Below are 20,098 nucleotides of genomic sequence, written 5' to 3' on the forward strand. Positions count from 1 at the left end.
AGCATTGTGGAACCTGTGTAGGCACTGGAAGAACCCTGAAAAGTGACGCCTAAAGAGGCTGTTGTGAAGCCATGTTAGGCATTGCTGGCTACTGGTGGATAGAATCGTGCTTTCAAATTAAAAAAGAGCTTCACGAGCATTACCCTAAAAATTAGTTATATCATATTTGAGAAAAATAGCCATAAATTTGAGGCCATAGACATAAGTGGTGTAGTCAAAGAACTGCACGTAGAAGCATGCATATGAGACCTGCATCTGCACATTATCACTGATAAATTTTTGGAAGGATGTAATACATGAAGTCCCCAAGAGGGTCCACAACTCTTTTGTGAGTACGTGCATGGCAAGCTTGGAGTTCCAAGCCATTCCAGTACTTCAGCTTTTTTTGTGCTGCCGTCTTGCAGTCTTATTCTCTCCTACGTATTTTCTCAGGCTTTTCTCAGATCTGCAGAATAGATTCATTTTTGACAACCTCACTTTTCTATAGGACACTGATTATGACTTTTTCAATTTTTTCCAAAACATTTTACAACACTAATTTCATAAATTTATGATTGGTCCCTACATGTAGGTTTGACCCTCACTTTTAGTTGCCCAAGCCAATACCTCTGTTGAGTATGTCTGTTCTTTTAGGGGCACAGGACTCCAGGCAGTGGTCAGTAAGCCAGGTGCCATAGCTCTGGCTGAGTGATACCCCTGGGAAGAGCCCTCCACTGAAGTATGTGGCATCTTGGCAAACATCTGGCTCAGTGAAAATACAGACACAGATTGTTATGACCCCAAAAACTTCCCTTCTTTGGTCAAGACATGGAAGGAAAGAAAAATCAAGTGAGCTGCAAAAACTTACTTCCTCTGTTCCTAGTTTGCTTGGGGACTGATCGAGGGCCATTTCTAACAACTAAACCTGTGTTTTGTGGCACCAGATCATGGCTGAAGGAGCCACAGAGCACCATTCCAAGGGCTGTCTACTTCTCTTGAGTTTCTGCCTTTATGGTGGATAAGTCTTCATGAGAGCCCCGACCTTCTAAGGTAGTTAAGGAGAAAAAGAAGAAATCTCAACTGAAGCCTACATCTTCAGTGATCGTGGAGGTGCATTCACCCCCACCCCCAATGCCATCGGACTCAGAATTTATGTTCATTGAGATTGTTCTATCACCATGTTCATTGAGATTGTTCTATCACCACAGTGACAGCCAGTGATCCTGGTGCATGACTTGTCTTCTTGGCTCCTTCATACCTAACCAGGAGACCTTTAATGTGATAATTCAACAAAAAAGCAGTGGATGTTATTTTCTGCCAGAACTACAATTGCTACTGTCCTCTTGTTCGTGTTCTGTGTTGCTCTCCAAGAAAGGCCTTTCACTTTTGACCAATCTCGAACCTTTTGAGGTTTAGAACCATACCGGCCCTGAGAGGGTATCTGAAGGGCTCGGTACATTGATTAGCACAAATGTTGTCAGCGAGTGGTTTCCCCTCAGTACCATGTTGGAAGCAGTAGCGGTGTGAATGGAAAGGACCCCAGTGATAACCATATGCTACAACTGTTTGCCTCTGAGCACAGTAGTACATACCTTGAGATGGCCACCTTAATCCAACAATACCCTCCTTGCTTACTCCTTTCTCCTACTTGGGGATTTCCGTGCACACCATCCACTGTGGGGACAACAGCATTCAGTGGCGGTCTTCTGATTGACAAACTTCTTTCTGATCATGACTGCCTCTTCTCAATTCTGGTTCCCCTACTCAGTCTAAGCTACTCGTGGCACCTTTCCAGCTATTGGTCTTGAGATCTGTTTCCCCAATGTCGTGGTTTTGCTACAGTGGTTGCTATACAATGATCTTTGTGACAGCAATTATTTTTCATTGATCCTGTCATTTCCTTTTCACTGCCTAATGAACCAATTGCCATGCTAGGCTCTCCAAAGTCTGAGCTGACAGTTGTATACCTCTACTCTCAGCTTCCTCCCTGTGTCAGATAATATTGATGAGGTTGTCGGAGACACTTCTACCATGATTGCACACACTTGTGGAACTTTCCTGCAGATCCCTTCCACCATTACGTGTCACCTCCACATCAGTCATAACAGACGACACATAGTTTTATCTTATTTAATGAGCTACCCCTGCATTACGGTTGTGAAGCATTAAATACAGTAGCTCACAACCTGGGTGGAGTGCCCAGTCCTGCTCTCCATACTAAGGGTGCTCTCTGGGTTCTTTGCCTGTGTTGTTTGTGGGCAACATACAGGCACTTGAACTGGTTTTTCATTTCCTCAGAGAAATTGGTTTTTATTATCAGATCCAAATCTATAACTGGCTTATGGGGCAGGGGCAGAGTGGTTGGGGTTGGCGGCTTCCCACCATTTTCTGGGCCCAGAGGTCTTCGAGCCTACCTGAGATGTTAAGCTGGTAGTATTCTTGCTGAAACTTTGTGATAAAGTGGAATTGAATTGTCATTTCTGAATTTTGTAGGTAATGTTCTGAACATTCCTTCTTGAATTTATGTAAACTTTCATTCTGCCAACGTTTCCTCCCTTATATTGCGGAACTGCTCTGACTGCCCTATTATTGATCAGTGAAGGTTCTTCAGAGAAAATGTATATGTAGACTAGCTTATCAATCTAATAAGGGAATGGTCCAAAAAGACATATCGAAATCTACCCTGAAATTTTTACACAGGAAGAAGACAACGAAAGAAATGTGCTTCCAAAATTTTATCTGCTAAGAGGCACTAGAAGTATTAAAAAAAAAAACTATGTATGTGCTACTAGGCGAACACACACAGCTGAGATCAGTGGTACATTTGTAAACAGGAAACACGACACAACCCGATCATAATTTGTAAAGGATGTTTCAGGTTACCATTCATTGATAGTTTCTCTGACACAACAGCACACAGTTACTGTTCTCTCGAATTAGCCACTCAAGTAACATCTATTACAAATTATCGGTTGCTTTTTGCAGTATTGGTAAGTATTGAGTACAGATAAAGCTGAATTAATATTGATTGTGCTTTCATAAGGCATGCCTGCTAATGGTACCTTTTTCTTTTCTTCAGTTCCACAGTTATGTGGAATCCAATTAAAGTTCTCAATTTAGCAGTGATTAAATATGAAGAACATGGTTTCCAGCTGAAATCACCTACTTCTTCTGAGGACATACATATGTGTCATGTGTTAGTTGATTTCCTTGACATTCATTCAAATGATATCAACATTTCATTTGAAATTTTGGCTACGTTAGAAGAAATAGGAAGTAACTGTGATGATTCCATGATTTGTGGTTCGGACAATGTCAGGTGCCCCAGTAACAGTTCTGAAGAAGAAGATCTTCTAAGTCTTAAAAAAAAAAAAAAAGGACAGTGAAACATTGGTGTGAAACATTGGTTAAACGAAGGAGGGAAAAACTGCTTGAAGTTATGCAATGTGCAAAGGCATTTTCATTTCGTAAAATTGGAGTGTGAACTGTAAAAGGCAAAATGAATTACATGAAGTAAGAAATATGTGGCAAACGGAAACCCGAAACCATCTGAATGAAAAACCGTTTGAAAGATTAAGAACTACTTGTGAGAGGCTATACACCATTACAATGGAGATCTGCAAGACTGGTCCCTCCAAACTGCATCTGACATGAACATTGCTAATTTCCAGGCTTTGTCAACCTGGCCATGCAGGTTCAAGAAATCATACAGAATAGGAAGTTGTAAAATTACCAAGTTTACGTCAAGTAAACATATATAGCAGCTGCCATTGATAGACAATACTCTAGAGAAATTCATAGCTGATGTCAAGATAAAACTTACTGTTATCACCGCAACTGCTGTTTATAATGCAGATCAGTCAGTTTTCGTGAAAGAACTGTGTGCACACCGCACTTGTATCATTTTGGGGTGAAAAAAGATGGAGTTGGTTGCCCGATCAATGAATGCAATGCCACATTCACATACCATAATGCCAGTGAGAGGTATGAGTGGTTTACTGTTTCCGCAGCTGTAGATCTTTTTTCAAGAACTGCAAGGCAAATTAGAACTAAAAATAAAAAATTGACTGTTTAATTGCAAAAAAATTGACGTACCAAAATCTGTTACAATGGGAAAAAATAATTTTCAACATTTCATTCGAAACATATTTATACCAGCTGCAGAAACTAATTCATTGCTTTTATTGGATTCGTGGTCTGGACATAACAATGCGTCTGTTTTTTTGGAGGTTGGTGAAAAAACTGCAGGTGTAATGTGTTTTCCACCTGGAACTACTAGTGCAATGCAACCTCTCAATAAAGAATTTTTTCGGCAGTGGAAAGCATTTTTCAGGAAATTATCAGACAACATGATTTTTGATACCTCTCTCTCTGTCATGTCATGTTTATCAGCGGAATAGTATTCTTAAGCTCTAGTCATTTGTGCATTACCAGTTTTCTTCGCCATGCATTACGAACACGATCAAGTGTGCCTGGTATGCAGTGCAATATACAGAACAACAGCTGGGACCATTTCTGACTCCATTCTAGTTCTGACTGTAGCTAGTTACTGTGAAGTGCCTGACTGCATCAATTTTTCCTTTGTCCGGTGTGCCTGGTGCAAGAAAAATGTTTGTTTTTGTCATTCAGTAGACACTTCATATTTTTGTGACGACTACAGGGAATAGAGAAAGAAATGTTTCACTGATAGTCAAATGTACAACATTCAACCATTATTATAAGGAATGGCCTACAGGAATTGTTATAAAATATAGTACTGCAAGACACATTTCATTTCAACAAATTACAAGTCCTCATTGGGGAGGGGGGGGGGGGAAGGTCATCTGTGACATCAAACACTGCCATGATTTTATTTTCTATGCTAGCCACTTTTATCAGAATTACATGTGTAAGAATTGAACTGTTGATATGAAGTTATCCAAAAAATTTTTGTATATTTTAAGCCAGATTTTCACCAGAGCAAACAAGCTAACAAACACAAGCAAAAGAGAATTCTGTCTGGTGTACCCGGGCGGCCTCTTCCAGGTCTTTCAGCTGGACACCACTGCTGCTGCTTGTGTGTCCCTAACCTTCCCCAGTTACCTAATCAGAAAATGACGGCCTTCATTGTAACGCGGGATCTTAACAACATGTCTTTCATGGCCACTCCAACATTTGTGAGAAGTGAATGCTCGGGATTTGATCCTGCGCTCTCTGGATCATGAAGCTCACACTTTGCCACTATACCATTTTTTGGTTGGGGGGTGGGGGGAAGAATATGACCATTAGATCTTACTTAGTGGAAACGCTTACTTAGTGGAAAAGCTTTGTCACCTCTTGAGATGATGCTCGATGTCAGTAATTAGTGTTCTGTTTATAAATTTCCCCTCAGTGGTAACAAGAAGCCATGGAAAAATGGCAGCCAACATACAAGGAAATTTGTGGACCAGTGCTAAGGAGAGATGGAATTCCTTGTAAAGTGCATGATCTCCACACATGTCACGCTTCCATACAAATTGAAACACTTAAATTCTTCCTGCCCTTTGCCATTTTGTATACTCCATCAAGAACAGTGTGCTCGCCTGCAAAATAATCCTCACTGCATAGCAAAGTTTTGCATTGTGGCTCTGACAAGATAGAGTTGTATCCTGTATGCTGAATGTTAGCTCAAAAAACTAAAAACTAATAACACAGTGTTCATAGGCAATGTTCACTATCTCATGTTCTCTTTCATTTCCTCTAGTCTAAATGACTTTACCCATATTTTCTGCAAATGCTAGTTTGCAAGTGTTCACTTCCATTCACTCACAATGATTGAGCCTTGATGCCAGCTACGAGCACTTTTCACTTGCTGTGTTACGAGATAAGTAATTTAGCTAGTAATTAATTGTTTTTGCTGCATATTCTATAGTATTTATGTGCATTAGTGTCAGATAGACGTGATATATTGAAGGTTCCAGTTTTTATTTGCGTCTGAATAGGAAAAGTGAAGTTTCTGTTTAGGACAGTTTTGTATGTACGCAAACATTTGTTTCCATTCTCAACTAGCATTAATTACACGGGATTATCAATTAAGTCAGTGTACACTACTCAGTATTTATGTTTATTGGTGTCATTTAGATTCAATACATTGAAAGTAGCAATTTTTATACGTTTTATTGGGTCATTTTTCACGTGTATGTAAACGTTTGTTTACATTATAAATACGGGGTTAATCAGTTCAGGTGAGTGTACAATACTCAGTATTCATGTTTATTAATGTCATTTAGACTCGATACAGTGAAGGTAGAAGTTTTTATACGTTTTATTAGGAAAAGTGATACTGACAGTCAATTCTAACCTCACTTGTATATGTTTGACTAGTGCAACCTGCGAGCATTAACAGTTAAGCAAACGTAAAATACATGGTAAATTAGTGTTACACTACAATATCTGAGTAAATCCGTGTTATAATACAACTTCTGAGTCCTTCTTACATACAATTTATTTAGCAGAAAGCTAAAACTCGCCTCGCTCTCTGCTTAAATTCCTTAGCTTGTTGTGGGCTTTAGTGATCATGTACTGTTAAGCCCATTGTTTCCTATAAAGTAGAGTTCATATCTGTGCTTTACATTCTGAATGCTTATTATTAGCTAAAGGTTTTGTTTTGTACCTGCATCTGTCAGTGTACAATACTCAGTATTTATATATAAAAACAAAGATGAGGTGACTCACCGAACGAAAGCGCTGGCAGGTCGATAGACACACAAACAAACATAAACATACACACAAAATTCAAGCTTTCGCAACAAACTGTTGCCTCATCAGGAAAGAGGGAAGGAGAGGGGAAGACGAAAGGATGTGGGTTTTTAAGGGAGAGGGTAAGGAGTCATTCCAATCCCGGGAGTGGAAAGACTTACGTTAGGGGGAAAAAAGGACAGGTATACACTCGCACACACGCACATATCCATCCACACATACAGACACAAGCAGTGTCTTGTGTCTGTATGTGTGGATGGATATGTGCGTGTGTGCGAGTGTATACCTGTCCTTTTTTCCTGCTGGGGCTATCTGTATGTGTGGATGGATATGTGCGTGTGTGCGAGTGTATACCTGTCCTTTTTTCCCCCTAAGGTAAGTCTTTCCGCTCCCGGGATTGGAATGACTCCTTACCCCCTCCCTTAAAACCCACTTCCTTTCGTCTTCCCCTCTCCTTCCCTCTTTCCTGATGAGGCAACAGTTTGTTGCGAAAGCTTGAATTTTGTGTGTATGTTTGTGTTTGTTTGTGTGTCTATCGACCTGCCAGCGCTTTCGTTCGGTAAGTCACCTCATCTTTGTTTTTATATATAATTTTTCCCACGAGGAATGTTTCCTTCTATTATATTGATACTCAGTATTTATGTTCATTAGTGTCATTTAGACTTGATACATTGAAGGTAGCAATTTTTATAGTTTTATTAGGTCATTTTCGCCTGTACGTAAACGTTTGTTTACATTATAAATATGAGGGATAATCAATAAGTGTAGCTTACCCTAGGTTACTGTTTAATTCTTTAATAATATTCACTAGATAGCCCCAGCAGTTTACTGTAGGCCACTGTTTTTTTTTAGTATTAACTAGATAGCTCCTAGCAGGAAAATAAGCACCAGATCTAGCTTCTACCATAATTTTTATTGTTTTTCATTGTTGAGTGTCCTTTATGCCAAATAGAGTGTAGTTGTTAACCTTGTGTGGCAGTAGGTTTCCTTAAGTTTCTTATAGCAAATCACATATTAGCTAGATGGATACAGACTGTGTCTGTCGTGTGTGGATGCAGGAGGAGTTGGCCACTGTCCAAACGCAGCTGGAAGCTTTGTTGGCCACAGTCAATAGGCTTCAGAGTGCCACCTTGCAGTGTGGTGGGGATGGGGTGCCTGGGGCAGCCTCTGCTGTACTAGATGTGCAGGGGGGGGGACGACATCACAGCTCTCGGCTATTGAGCCAGCCTGCCCATTCTCTCCTCAGTGTGGGTGGCAGACTGTGTCGAGGCCTCAAGCCTCAAGGTGAAGGCTGCATGGGGATGCAGGCTCCTGCCAAATCCCATGCACTTTGTTAGTAGATTCAGTGTGATATCTGATGCTGAGGGGAGGGGGGGGGGGGGGGGAGGCTGAGCCATATCAGAAGGCACCTTCTGCCAGGATATTTGTCGCTCCTTCAGCAAGGTCTGGACAGGCACATGAGGATAGGGGTTTGTTAATTATTGGGAGCTCCAATGTTAGGCGGATCATGGAGCCCTTCAGGAACATAGCGGCTAGGACGGGGAAGAAGTCCTACAATCACTCGGTGTGCTTGCTGGGGGGCCTTGCCTAGGATGTGGGAGAGGCTCTTCCGGCAGCTATCTAGCATGCAGGGTGCAGCCAGCTGCAGATTGTTGCGCATGTTGGCACCAACGATGCCAGTCGTCGGGGTTCCGAGGAAATCCTTGGGTCCTTTCGACAGATGTCTAAATTGGCAAAGGTGGCCTCCATCTCTCGAGGAGTGGAAGCCAAGCTGCCGATTTGCAGCATCGTACCAAGGGTGGACCGGGGTCCTCTTGTTAGGAGTGGAGTGGTGAATCTAAACCAGAGTCTATGTCGACTCTGTGATGAAAATGGATGTAGATTCCTCGACCTACCCTATGGGGTGGAAGGTTGTAGGATGCCCCTTGATAGGTCAGGGGCACCCTACATACAGGAAGCAGCTACATGGGTAGCACAGTACTTGTAGTGTGCACGTGGGAGTTTTTTATATTAGGTTCCTCCCCATGGGAAACAAACTGTTGACCTGGATAATTACCAGTTCATGACACTGATGTGGGTGTGCTAACTGTAAAAATTGTTACCGTATTTACGCGAATCTAAGCCGCACCTGAAAAATGAGACTCGAAATCAAGGAAAAAAATTTCCCGAATCTAAGCCGCACCTGAAATTTGAGACTTGAAATTCAAGGGGAGAGAAAAGTTTTAGACCGCACCTCCAAATCGAAACAAAGTTGGTCCATTGTAATATGAGACACAATTTAGGTCGAATGAATGACGATACAGCTACAGTAGTTTGGTTCGAGTCGTGAGCTTAGCAGTTAAGCTTTACCAGGTAGCAATTGCTATGCGTCAGGCGCTCCGTCCGTATTTATATGGCTACCCTTCCTTTTTCACGTGCTTTGTCTGGTTTGAATTGATTGCTTATTTTTCTTTGATCTGATAAGTGCCGTTCTCTTTGTTACAGGTGTTTACCTCACTCTAAGCTGAAAATGCATTATTGTACTGTGTTATGCATTTTTTGCTGCATTCTGCTAATGAGTGTTTGCGGCCTGTCGCCGCTTGCGGCATGGCTTGCTTTTATGTGCGCTGCCGCCGCTTACAGTAAGAAAAGAGAAGAATTGTCTCATTAGCGAAACAATGGCAAGAGACTGCTGTTTGTTGTTACTTACACTGCTGCTTTCTTTGATAATGATAAACGAGAACCAAAGAATAGACTGCGTATGATAGAAGATGTTCTGAACGAGAGTTTAGCAAAAAATTTTGTCCGTTTGAAAATCTTTGCAGACGCCTCTTTAGTATGTTACATTCTGCATAGAAATTAGAGTCATCTTAGATTTAAAAATCTAGTCAGTTGCCGTGCTTCATTTCTGACTGTATCACTATTCGGCATAAGAATAATACAAATATAAACATGACATGATCTGTATATTCTTTCACGTTTGCTGTTGTCTCACTCTACTTTCGTAGTTTATTAGGCAGACAGGATTTAAATGAGATAGCAGCAAACACGAAAGAATACATGGCAAAATGTTTATATTTGTCTTATTCTTATGGTGAAGAGAATACTGCATGTGATTCACAATTCATAAAAGTTCCTATTAGCAACCATCTCTTCTCACAGGTACGAAAAATTCAGAATGTAAGTTAGTTGTGGTGGCACCTACCAACATTTTTCAGAACTTCCGCTTACTTTGCTCTCGATTCTAAGCCGCAGGCGGTTTTTTTGATTACAAAAACTGGAAAAAAAGTGCGGCTTAGATTCTAGTAAATACGGTAATTTGCCTAAACAGGTCATTCCAAAGGATTTAAATATGCTAAAACTCATGTTAGTAAATTGTCGAAGTGTCTGTAGCAAGTTCCCCGAGTTACTCTCCAAAATAGACAGTAGTAATGCCAATATTGTATTAGGTACTGAAAGCTGGTTGAAACCAGACAAAAATAGCAGTGAAATTTTGAACTTGGATTGGACAACGTTTAGGAAGCATAAGACTGTTGCAATGGGAGGTAGCATGTTCATTGCAGTTTAAAGCTGTTTAAATGCAGTTGAGATCGATACTGGGTCAGACTGTGAAATAGTCTGGATAAAGCTGTCAATCAGACAAGGAGTGGCCATTGTATTAGGATGTTTTTATAGACCACCAGCATCCGCAACAAACGTCGCAGAATGTTTCAGGGAAAGTCTAGATAGAGTACATAGGAAATAAATATCCAGATTATCCATTAGTTATAGGTGGACACTTTAATCTGGTGTCCATTGTCTGGGAAAATTACACATTTATCACAGGGAGCAGAAGCAAAGACTTGTGTGAAGTTATTCTACGAGCACTCTCAACATACAACCTTGAGCAGTTGGTTAGAAAACCAACTCGAGATGGGAACATATTAGATATCTTGGCAACAAACAGACCTGATCTTTTTATGGAAGTTAATCTAGAAGAAGGTATTGGCGACCGTAATGTTGTTGTGGCTTCTACGTCAGTGGAAGTTGGTAGAGTTTTTTGTTTGGGAAAGCAAAAATATCTTCATAGTCAGCTCCAAGCAGTCATCACGGACACAAAGATATTGAGCATCTTTGGTCGGAATTTAAAGGTATTGTCCACCAAGTGCTAGAGAAATATGTGCCTAGCAGAAATATGGGGAGAGGGAATTCCAGATAGTTCTGCTACGTGGCACTGCCTGAGTGATTCGCAGAGTGGCGTGCTAGACGGGCAGGTCTGCACAAACTGCTGTTATAAGCTGTTCTTTGTGTGGCAAAAATATGTAACTTCAATATTTTTGACAAAACACTTGCAGTGCCTCTGAACAGCTAAAATTTTGGCAGTGCATTTCTTTCTTGTCTTCTTCCTGCATAAAAATTTTCAGGGTAGGTTTTCACATGTCGTATTGGACCATTCCCTTGTAAGTGTTGCTTTGAAAATGATCCCTGTTACTCCTCAGAGTATGTGTTAATGTCGGACCTTGTGACGGACTGAAACTGATTTATAATGTAATTTTGGTGTGGATTTCTGTCTTGAGGACAGTGCACAGCCTCTGAGGTCCTCACAGATGTATCATGTGTTCTGGTCCAAATTTTATCTATGTCTGCACACATATTCTGCCATCCTGGTCTTCCCTATTTTACTCTATTTTTAATTACTTTTAGATGTGATTATTCACCATATAGCGGAGATGCTGAGTCGCGATAGGCACAACAAAAAGATTCACACAATTATAGCTTTCAGCCATTAAGGCCTTCGTCAACAACACACACACACACACACACACACACACACACACACACACACACACGTCTGCAGTATCAGGCAAATGAAACCACACTGCGAGCAACAGCACCAGTGCATGATGGGAGTGGAAACTGGGTGGGGGTAAGGAAGAGGCTGGGGCAGGGAGGGGGAGGGATACTGTGATGGGGGTGGCAGACAGTGAAGTGCTGCAGGTTAGACAGAGGACAGGAGAGAAGGTGGGAGGGGGGGGGGGAGTAGTGAAAAGGAGAGAAATAAAAAGAAAAAACCTTCATTAGTCACTGTCATCAGCCATCCAGTCCCACCCTGTTCCCATTCCAGCACTACACAGCCGTCATTTCACCATCACACCCAGTCTTTTATTTTATTTTTATTTCTCTGCTTTCCACTACCCCCCACCCCCCCACCCACCCCCTCCCCACACCGCCACCCCACCTTCTCTCGTACCCTCTGTCTAAACTGCAGCACTTCACTGTCCGCCACCCCGATCACAGTATTCCTCCCCCTCCCCACCCCAGCCTCCTCTTTTCCCCCACCCAGTTGCCACTCTCATTATGCACTGGTGCTGCTGCTCGCAGTGTGGTTTCAGTTGCCTGAAACTGCAGACGTGTGCGAGAGTTGTGTTTGCATGAGTGTGTGTGTGCATGCGTGTATGTGTGTGTATTGTTGAAAAGGCCTTAACAGCCAAAAGCTATAATTGTGTGAATCTTTTTGTTGTGCCTATCGCAACTCAGCATCTCCACTATATGGTGAGTAGCAACTTTCCTTCTCTAATATTGTTACATTTCATCCTGGATTTTCCATTGTTTGCTTTAGATGTGATTAGTCCTTTTTCTTCTGCACCCTATAATGCTGCTTTATAGTAGGAGTCACGAACGATGGCAGTTGAGTTTAGGCTTGTTCTGCACACCTACGTCACATATTCTCCCACAGCCAATGAGCATTCAGTAGCATTCTGAGGGCTCTGCTGTGAACGCTGTAGCTAATGTGAGCACTAAACGTGATTGTAGTGAGTTGTTTAATGAATTTTGATTCCATTTGTTGTGAGACATCATTGCTGATTGTGACGGTAAGTAATAAATTCAGCATAAGCAAGTGAGAGACATAATTTGCAGGATATACACTTTCTTCAAGCAGAAAGCACGCATGTACCACAACTGTTGCTTGTAATCATCAACAATGCAATCCCCGTCCATGCCTTGACATGTGTGAACCACCATCATTCGTGGATCGGACTATAATAGACCCTGTTCATATAGCACTCCGATGAATACAAGACACTAGGTGTTCCTTTTCAAAGATACTAACTGAGGCCAACAAAATAGTTGAACAGATTTTTGTGCTTCCTCAAAGAGAGTGGTTTTTACTCCTATCTTCAATACATTGAGCATATCCGATTGGGGAGGGAGAGGGGGACGATTGTGGGAGGGAAGCCTCTTGTCTCTTCCTGCAAAGCTGAACTCTCGACGACTGCATCCACTTATCAGCTTCATTATTCCTCTGACTTTGTTTCACTATTTTGTGTTCTACAGGTGTTCATTATGCTTTTAGTTTTTTCTCTGTTAATGTTATGGATCTCCTCTCCACCCAACTAGAAGAAATTCTTTATTCTGTTACTGTCTTGGCCCTGCATCAGGTCGGCAGGAGTTCACATGTGAGGAAGATGCCTTGCAGCAAATGAGCCTCTCTCTTACCTGTTGACTGGCCTGATCCATGTACTTTTATCTCTGAAGCAATTATTTCTCATCTTTGGCATCAGTCTTTGTATCAGCGCCTCAGTCGTACCACTTTACATACTATCACAATTCAGTCAGATTTATGGCTGATGTCAGCAACTCTAGATTGACTATCTCAAGAACGACGAGCTGATGACATCACTGTTTAATCCCTTAGCCCCCTGCCAACCAACATAAGATGAGGGGGAACACAGACATGACTTTAAAATGTCACTTAACATGCTACAAGCTGATGTCAAGTTATACAGGGTTTTGTGTCTGAACTTTATAGAATTGTCAGGCAAGCGGCTCCCAGATTAAAGATGTAAGTGCATAGTGGGAGCACATCATCATGGTTAAGATTCTTTTCATGGGTGGTTAATGTGGAAGGGCCTGTTACTCCAAGGTCATGAAATGTTCAGGTGACACACTAGTAGAAGGCAATAGTGTTAAACTGCTGAAGTGCAGGTAATAATAGGCTTGTTTGTCGAAAACCTGTGTAGTCAATTTCTAGAACTGATTTTCAGAGTGCAATCCGTGAATAGTCTTCAGTTATCTATAAGCTGCTCTTGATAATGCAAGAATGATAAGAACTCTCATAGAGGCAGATAAGCAGTAATTCTTCCCTTGCCCCATCTGTGAATGGAACAGAACAAAATCTTTGCAGATCAATATAAACTATGTGGCAGACAACACTATTTGTTGCACAATATATGAAGTAGAGTTGGAGATGTGGTACGAACACAATCTATCAAAAATAAAGTTGCTTTGTATCACACTGGAGAGGGAAAGGTCAAATGATATGGAAATGTATAAAAAGCCATTACCTTCCATTTTGTAACTAGCAGCGTGTGATTAAAATAAATATTCAGTGGCAGTGATCCTCATCATATCAAGGAATTTAACGGAAAGACTTGTCCAATACACCATAATTCTGCAGCAGTAACATTTAGTACCTAATGTAGCTGTTTCTCTAAGAAGGTGACTTTTCACAGGCCAGCTATTGGTCAGCAAAACGCCATGAAGTGTTTGGTGTGATCACAAATGAAGATGGCAAGGTTGTGAAAAATTTGTTTGGAAAGTGGAGTGAAGCACTGTACTGCGGCGTAGCTCCATCAGCACGCTGTATCTGGAGGCCAGGTAAGTATTTATACAAACGTAAGAATGTGATGACAAATTAAGCAGGTCTCAAATGTTTAGTTTAGCATTCTAAAGCATAAACAAAAAACCAAATAAAAATACAAAATACAGACTATAATAACAATGCTATAGAATTTTGGCAAAACCTTTGTAATATACTGCAACTACTTATCATTCATGTAAACTCTGTTTTTATACATTCCAGTGAGGGGCATTAGGAAATCAAGGAAACAAACAGCTGTAACCCAGAATTTGTCATATGAAATAAAAAGTGAAATAAATAGAAGTGTGAAGATGTCAGCCACCTTCTCCCTCCCTGTCTATTCACATAGCAGAAAAATAAGATACTTTGCATGGAGAATAAGTGATCAATTGATTGCTTAAGTTATTTTATGATTTTATATTTTATATGAGTGTTTCACATCATAATATCTGATTTTGACCAGTTGGTGGTCATCTTCAGACTATAGCACGTGTTCAGCAAATGCTGATGTAATATTCCCATTGTGTTGTCTACAATATTAAAAATCCATAGTATTGACAGTGAAACAGGAATGTTACATCTCAGCTTGCAGCATGCACCTTCAGTCTAAAGATGGCCACTGGCTGATTGTAACTACACTGGAGAGCCAAAGAAACTGGTACATCTGCCTAATATCGTGTAGGGCCCCTCAAGCATGCAGAAGTGCTGCAACATGACATGACATAGACTCAACTAATGTCTGAACTAGTGCTGGAGGGAATTGACACTGTGAACCCTACAGGGCTATCCACAAATCCATAAGAGTACAAGGGTGTTGAGATCTCTTCTGAACATCATACTGCAAGAGATCCCAGATATGCTCAATAATGTTCATGTCTGGGGAATTTGGTGGCCAGAAGGAGTGTTTAAACTCAAGAAGAATGTTCCTGGAGCCACTCTGTAGCAGTTCTGGACATGTGGGGTGTTGCATTATCCTGCTGGAATTGCCCAAGTCCATTGGAACGCACAATGGACATGAATGGATGCAGGTGGTCAGATGGGATCCATACGTACATGTCATCTGTTAAGAGTCGTATCTAGACATATTGGGGATCCCATATCGCTCCAACTGCACTTGCCCCACACCACTATAGAGCCTCCACCAGCTTGAACAGTCCCCTGCTGATATGCAGGGTCCATGGATTTATGAGGTTGTCTCCATACCTGTCCACATCCATCTGCTCGATTCAATTTGAAATGAGACTTGTCTGACCAGGCAACATGTTTCTAGTCATCAGCAGTCCAATGGCAGTGTTGATGGGCCCAGGCAAGGCGTAAAGTTTTGTGTCATGCAGTCATCAAGGGTACGGGAGTGAGCCTTCGGCTCCAACAGCCCACATCAATGATCTCTCATTGAGTGGTTTGCACGCTGACACTTGTTGATGGCCCAGCATTTAAAACCGCAGCAATTTACGGAAGGGTTGCACTTCTGTTACATTGAACAATTCTCTTCAGTCGTCATCGGTCCTGTTCTCACAGGATCTTTTTCTGGCTGCAGCGATATCTGAGATTTGATGTTTTACTGGATTCCTGATATTCACAGTACACTCGTGAAATGGTCGTACGGAAAATCACCACTTCATCGCTACCTTGGAGATGCTGTGTCCCATTGCTCATGGGCCCACTATAACATCACATTCACTTAAACCTTGATGACCTGCCATTGTAGCAGCAGACACTTGTTGTCTTATGTAGGCATTGCCGACTGCAGCTCCGTATTCTGCCTGTTTACATATCTCCGTATTTTAATACGCATGCCTGTACCAGTTTCTTTGGTGCTTCAGTGTAGTTATGGTATTGTGAGAGGTGATTATTTCATGTACGATATAAAAAATAAAGGAATCTATTCACATGTTAGACCCTACAAAACTTTATACATTCCCATTTCCCATCTTCCTCCTTCACTAATGATCATCTTGCTGCCCTAACATTGTGTACGTCTCCTTGCAATCTCTCATTTGTACCCACGTGTTTGTGATCCACATTTGTGCAGTAATCCTTTGCTTCCTTCATTCACATATATCCTATATTGCCTCATGTTCACATGCTATACCAACTGCCTGTGCCTCTCTTTCACACAATTCCTTGCTCCATCCACTTGTTCAAGCATGTAGCCTATCACCATTCTATCCATCCTTTGTGCACATGCCCCCTCCTCACTCCCCATACGTCTGCTCCTCTGCTCCTTATTTGATCCTCCTCCATGCACCCACATGTGTGCACAGTCCCGGCTACCTCCTCATTCACCACATCTCTAATTTGTGTACATTCTTCCTCTCCTGACACTCTCCAGAATGCTATTCACCTCTGCCCATTTCAGTTACCCTATTCTATGCCGCTAACTGAACTCTTTGACTTCCATAGATTCTTAAGTGCTGTGCATTTGAACAACTGTGCTGGATCAGCAGAATTACTAGAAGTATTTGTGCCCTTATTCTGCTGATGTGTGTCCATACTGAATTAGGACAACACTTACGTGTATTATTCTACAGCATACAGTCATAAGTGAGCCTCCTAGTGCAAGTGTGAAATAATAGGTCCCTATTCAGCAAGAGTTATGTGCAAATTCTGTTCTAACAATCCTGTCTAGTTTGTTTGCAGTTTCTTTGCATCACTTTGGCCTTGTACTTAGGTTGCTGCTATATTAACTGAACTTAAGTTACCCATATGCCTAGAACACACTAACAATGCATTATCGACTGCAACAGGTACACTGCCAAACACAGAGTACAACTGTGCAGTTTCCAAGAATTTTCAGATGAAGGCACCTCAGAATTGAATGTTTTACAACTCAGTTATACTTGCAGTGTTGACCTTGTCCAAATGATCAATTGCAATAGTGATAAAATTCTGTTTTCCATGCGCATCAGTTTTCATCAGTGCAAAGACAAACTGAATCCCATAACCAGCAGGAGGGCAACAGAATAACTGATTATATCTAGTTATCAATGTAGCAATATTTAGGTCAGTTTCAACATCATAGGCTTGCTTATACAGTATATCACAGGCTGCCATGTATGAACACAAGACTCATATAGTGTGGCACTGTTTTGCAATGTGGTGAGGGCACTAGTTGTGGCCATGAATAGTAGCTGGTTATATGCAGAAATGTCTGCCCTTGTAGCTGTGTGGTCTGCACAGATGACTGCTATGTGGGAGTCGTGGGTTCATTTTTTGGTACTGTCAAGGATTTTTCCTTGGTGGGAGGTCTGGTATGGCCTGCGCTCGTGTCTCATGGGGCAATTTGAGGAGCTACTGAACCCATTAGTAGTGGTTCCAAGGTCAAGAAATCTGACAATGACCAGGAGAGCAGTGTGCTTATCACATGGCCCTCCATGCCATATACAGTAATGCCATTGGTGGAGGATGACACCATGGTCAGTTGGACACAGTTGATCAGTTTAGGGCAGAATGTAGTACCTTACGTGATCTTTAATATGTAGAGATCATGCGCCAGGTGTTCAACTGATTACGTGCGCATGAGATGAGACACCTGTAAAACTAGAAGCCATGTCTTGTACGATCCACTGCGCAATGGCTGTTCATGGTGCTTATGGGTCCAGCACATTATGACAGCTTCTGCAACCCTGGTACAGTCTATTTAGTGTGTTCCCAGAGAGGGTGTCAGAAGACAACTCAATTTCATCACACGGGAACTGGGTTATTGATTATGTCACTGATAATGATGTGTCAAACTCTAACTTATACCCTTTTTTTAGTCATTGTTTGTTTGCCTTATAATGAGCCTGTAGGTTTGTGCTTTGTGTCTGTTGTTATTCTTTTAGTGACTGAAATGTTTAGATGTGCCGTACAAACTGGAATTAATAGAGGTTATTGGTTATCCTACCTTATTATTTTACAAATAAGAATGACTAACCTATTCTTTCAGGCACCATGCCAGAAGATTATGAACTATATTATGGCTTTACAAGATTTGCTATTGAGCTAAATGAACTGGATCCAGATATGTCAAAATATCTACCAATAACTGACACCCGCTTCAGACCTGATCAGAGGTAATTATTTAATAACAGTATCATGAAAAGAGTATCTTTTTCATAACAGCTTTGAATATCTTTAATTTTTGGAAGCTAATTTTCCTGTTAGAATCACTGTTTAAAAGGTAAATGCTTTTTCAACTTCTGATATTTATGACTTTGTCAGTGCAGCTTTTCTGGCATGCAGTAATATTCCATATTTCTTTTTCTGTGTCTGGAGTTGTTCATTGATCACTTCATTCTAGCCTAATATTCATTAGACCTACACTGCCCATCTTTACCTTTTCTGTGCTGGTATTTGTTTATTTGCACAAAGCTGCCATCTAAATAATGTCCTTGCTGTTATGAATGTGCGTATCAACTTAAAAAGTTAATGATTCTATTTTCTTGTTAGGAATTTGCTGTTTTCATTTGATTTGCCCTTGCATCAATAGAAAAGATTTCAATTGAATCAGTATATCTTTAATGTAAAGTAAAACTTGTCAAAACTGGAAAAAATTGTTGCCTGTGTTGGAAGTGAGGTGCTATTTGTGTACTATGAGACTTTCTGTTACGAATGTTTGTTTTCCAGGTTGTTAGAAGAGGGGAACCTTTCTGGAGCAGAGACTATTAAACTTCAGTTAGAACAAGCACAGCGGGAGCGGAGAAAACGCAAAGAACAGGAGGGTATACAACATCAGCCAAAATGGTTTAGGTGAGCTGTTAATGTGGCATTTTCTGTCTGGAACTTTGTGGTAAAATTGGGATTGCATCAAGACCTCTGATATTTTTGGGTGACGGTCTGAACACACCTTCACAAATTTATGTGAAGTTTCACTCTTCCACTTTTGCCTCCCTATTTTTCAAAGCTCCTCAGACCATCCTGTTAATCAGAGGAGATCATTCATAGCGAGCCTGCATGTAGGCTAGATTGTCAATCTAATTTTTGAAGACGACATCTTACTCCGTGGGATATGTACTGATGCCATTCCTTCTGACAGACTAAAACTGAATTATTATAATTATAACTTTGATGTGGGTTTCTGTGTTTTGAGGACAGCGCACAGTCATTGAGGTCTACAGACATGTCACATGACCTGGTTCAAAATTTCACCTGCATCTACATACTTAATGTGCAAACCATTATGAAGTGCATGCCAGTAGTATACAAAATGCTACCACATGTTAGTATTTCCCCCTGTTTGAGATGCATCTAGGACTTGGGAAGAATGACTACTTAAACCCCTCTGTGTGCTATAATTAGTCCATTGTTGTCTTTATGCACCTTATGGGACCAATACCTACGGGGATAAAGAAACTGAATTATTTACTGGTCCTCGAAACTTTGGTAGTATGTTTTTGCATAATAACTATCTGTCTTCAAAAATCTGCCAATTCAGGCAGTCAGACAAACATGTAACCATTTGTGCTGCTCTTCTTTGTTCCAAAATGGGATGCACAAGTGATTTGTAACTGGTCTCCTTTTTAACTAACAGCATTTTACCAGTATATAGGTAGTGAATCAAAGCCTACCACTTGCCATACCTGTGACTAAGCCCGTGTGATCTTTCCATTTCATATCCCTACAAATTGTTACACCCAGGTGTTAGCATGAAATTGTTTCCAGTTGTCACTCATTGGTGTTGTAGTCTTTACTTTTTACTGTTGTGTGACATGTACATTGTATGTTCTTGAATGTTTAAAAAAGTTTATAATCTTTGCACCACTTTTAAACCTTATCGAGATCTGACTGGACATTTGTATAGCTTCTTTCAGATAGTACTTT

At 41.0% G+C, this 20,098-nt stretch overlaps 1 protein-coding gene across 1 annotated transcript in view; it reads left to right on the forward strand.

Annotated features, from left to right (window-relative positions):
• Positions 1-20,098, forward strand: part of LOC124802740 (oxysterol-binding protein-related protein 6-like) — a 265,800-nt gene that overhangs the window by 228,050 nt on the left and 17,652 nt on the right. Inside the window, exons 16-18 of the mRNA XM_047263723.1 lie at positions 14,169-14,313; positions 18,225-18,351; positions 18,905-19,027. Of these exons, the coding sequence (XP_047119679.1) occupies positions 14,169-14,313; positions 18,225-18,351; positions 18,905-19,027 (395 nt within the window). The remainder of the gene's footprint in view (positions 1-14,168; positions 14,314-18,224; positions 18,352-18,904; positions 19,028-20,098) is intronic.

This window comes from Schistocerca piceifrons, chromosome 6, assembly GCF_021461385.2.
Source record: "Schistocerca piceifrons isolate TAMUIC-IGC-003096 chromosome 6, iqSchPice1.1, whole genome shotgun sequence".
In the NCBI taxonomy this organism is placed as follows: Eukaryota; Metazoa; Arthropoda; class Insecta; order Orthoptera; family Acrididae; genus Schistocerca; species Schistocerca piceifrons.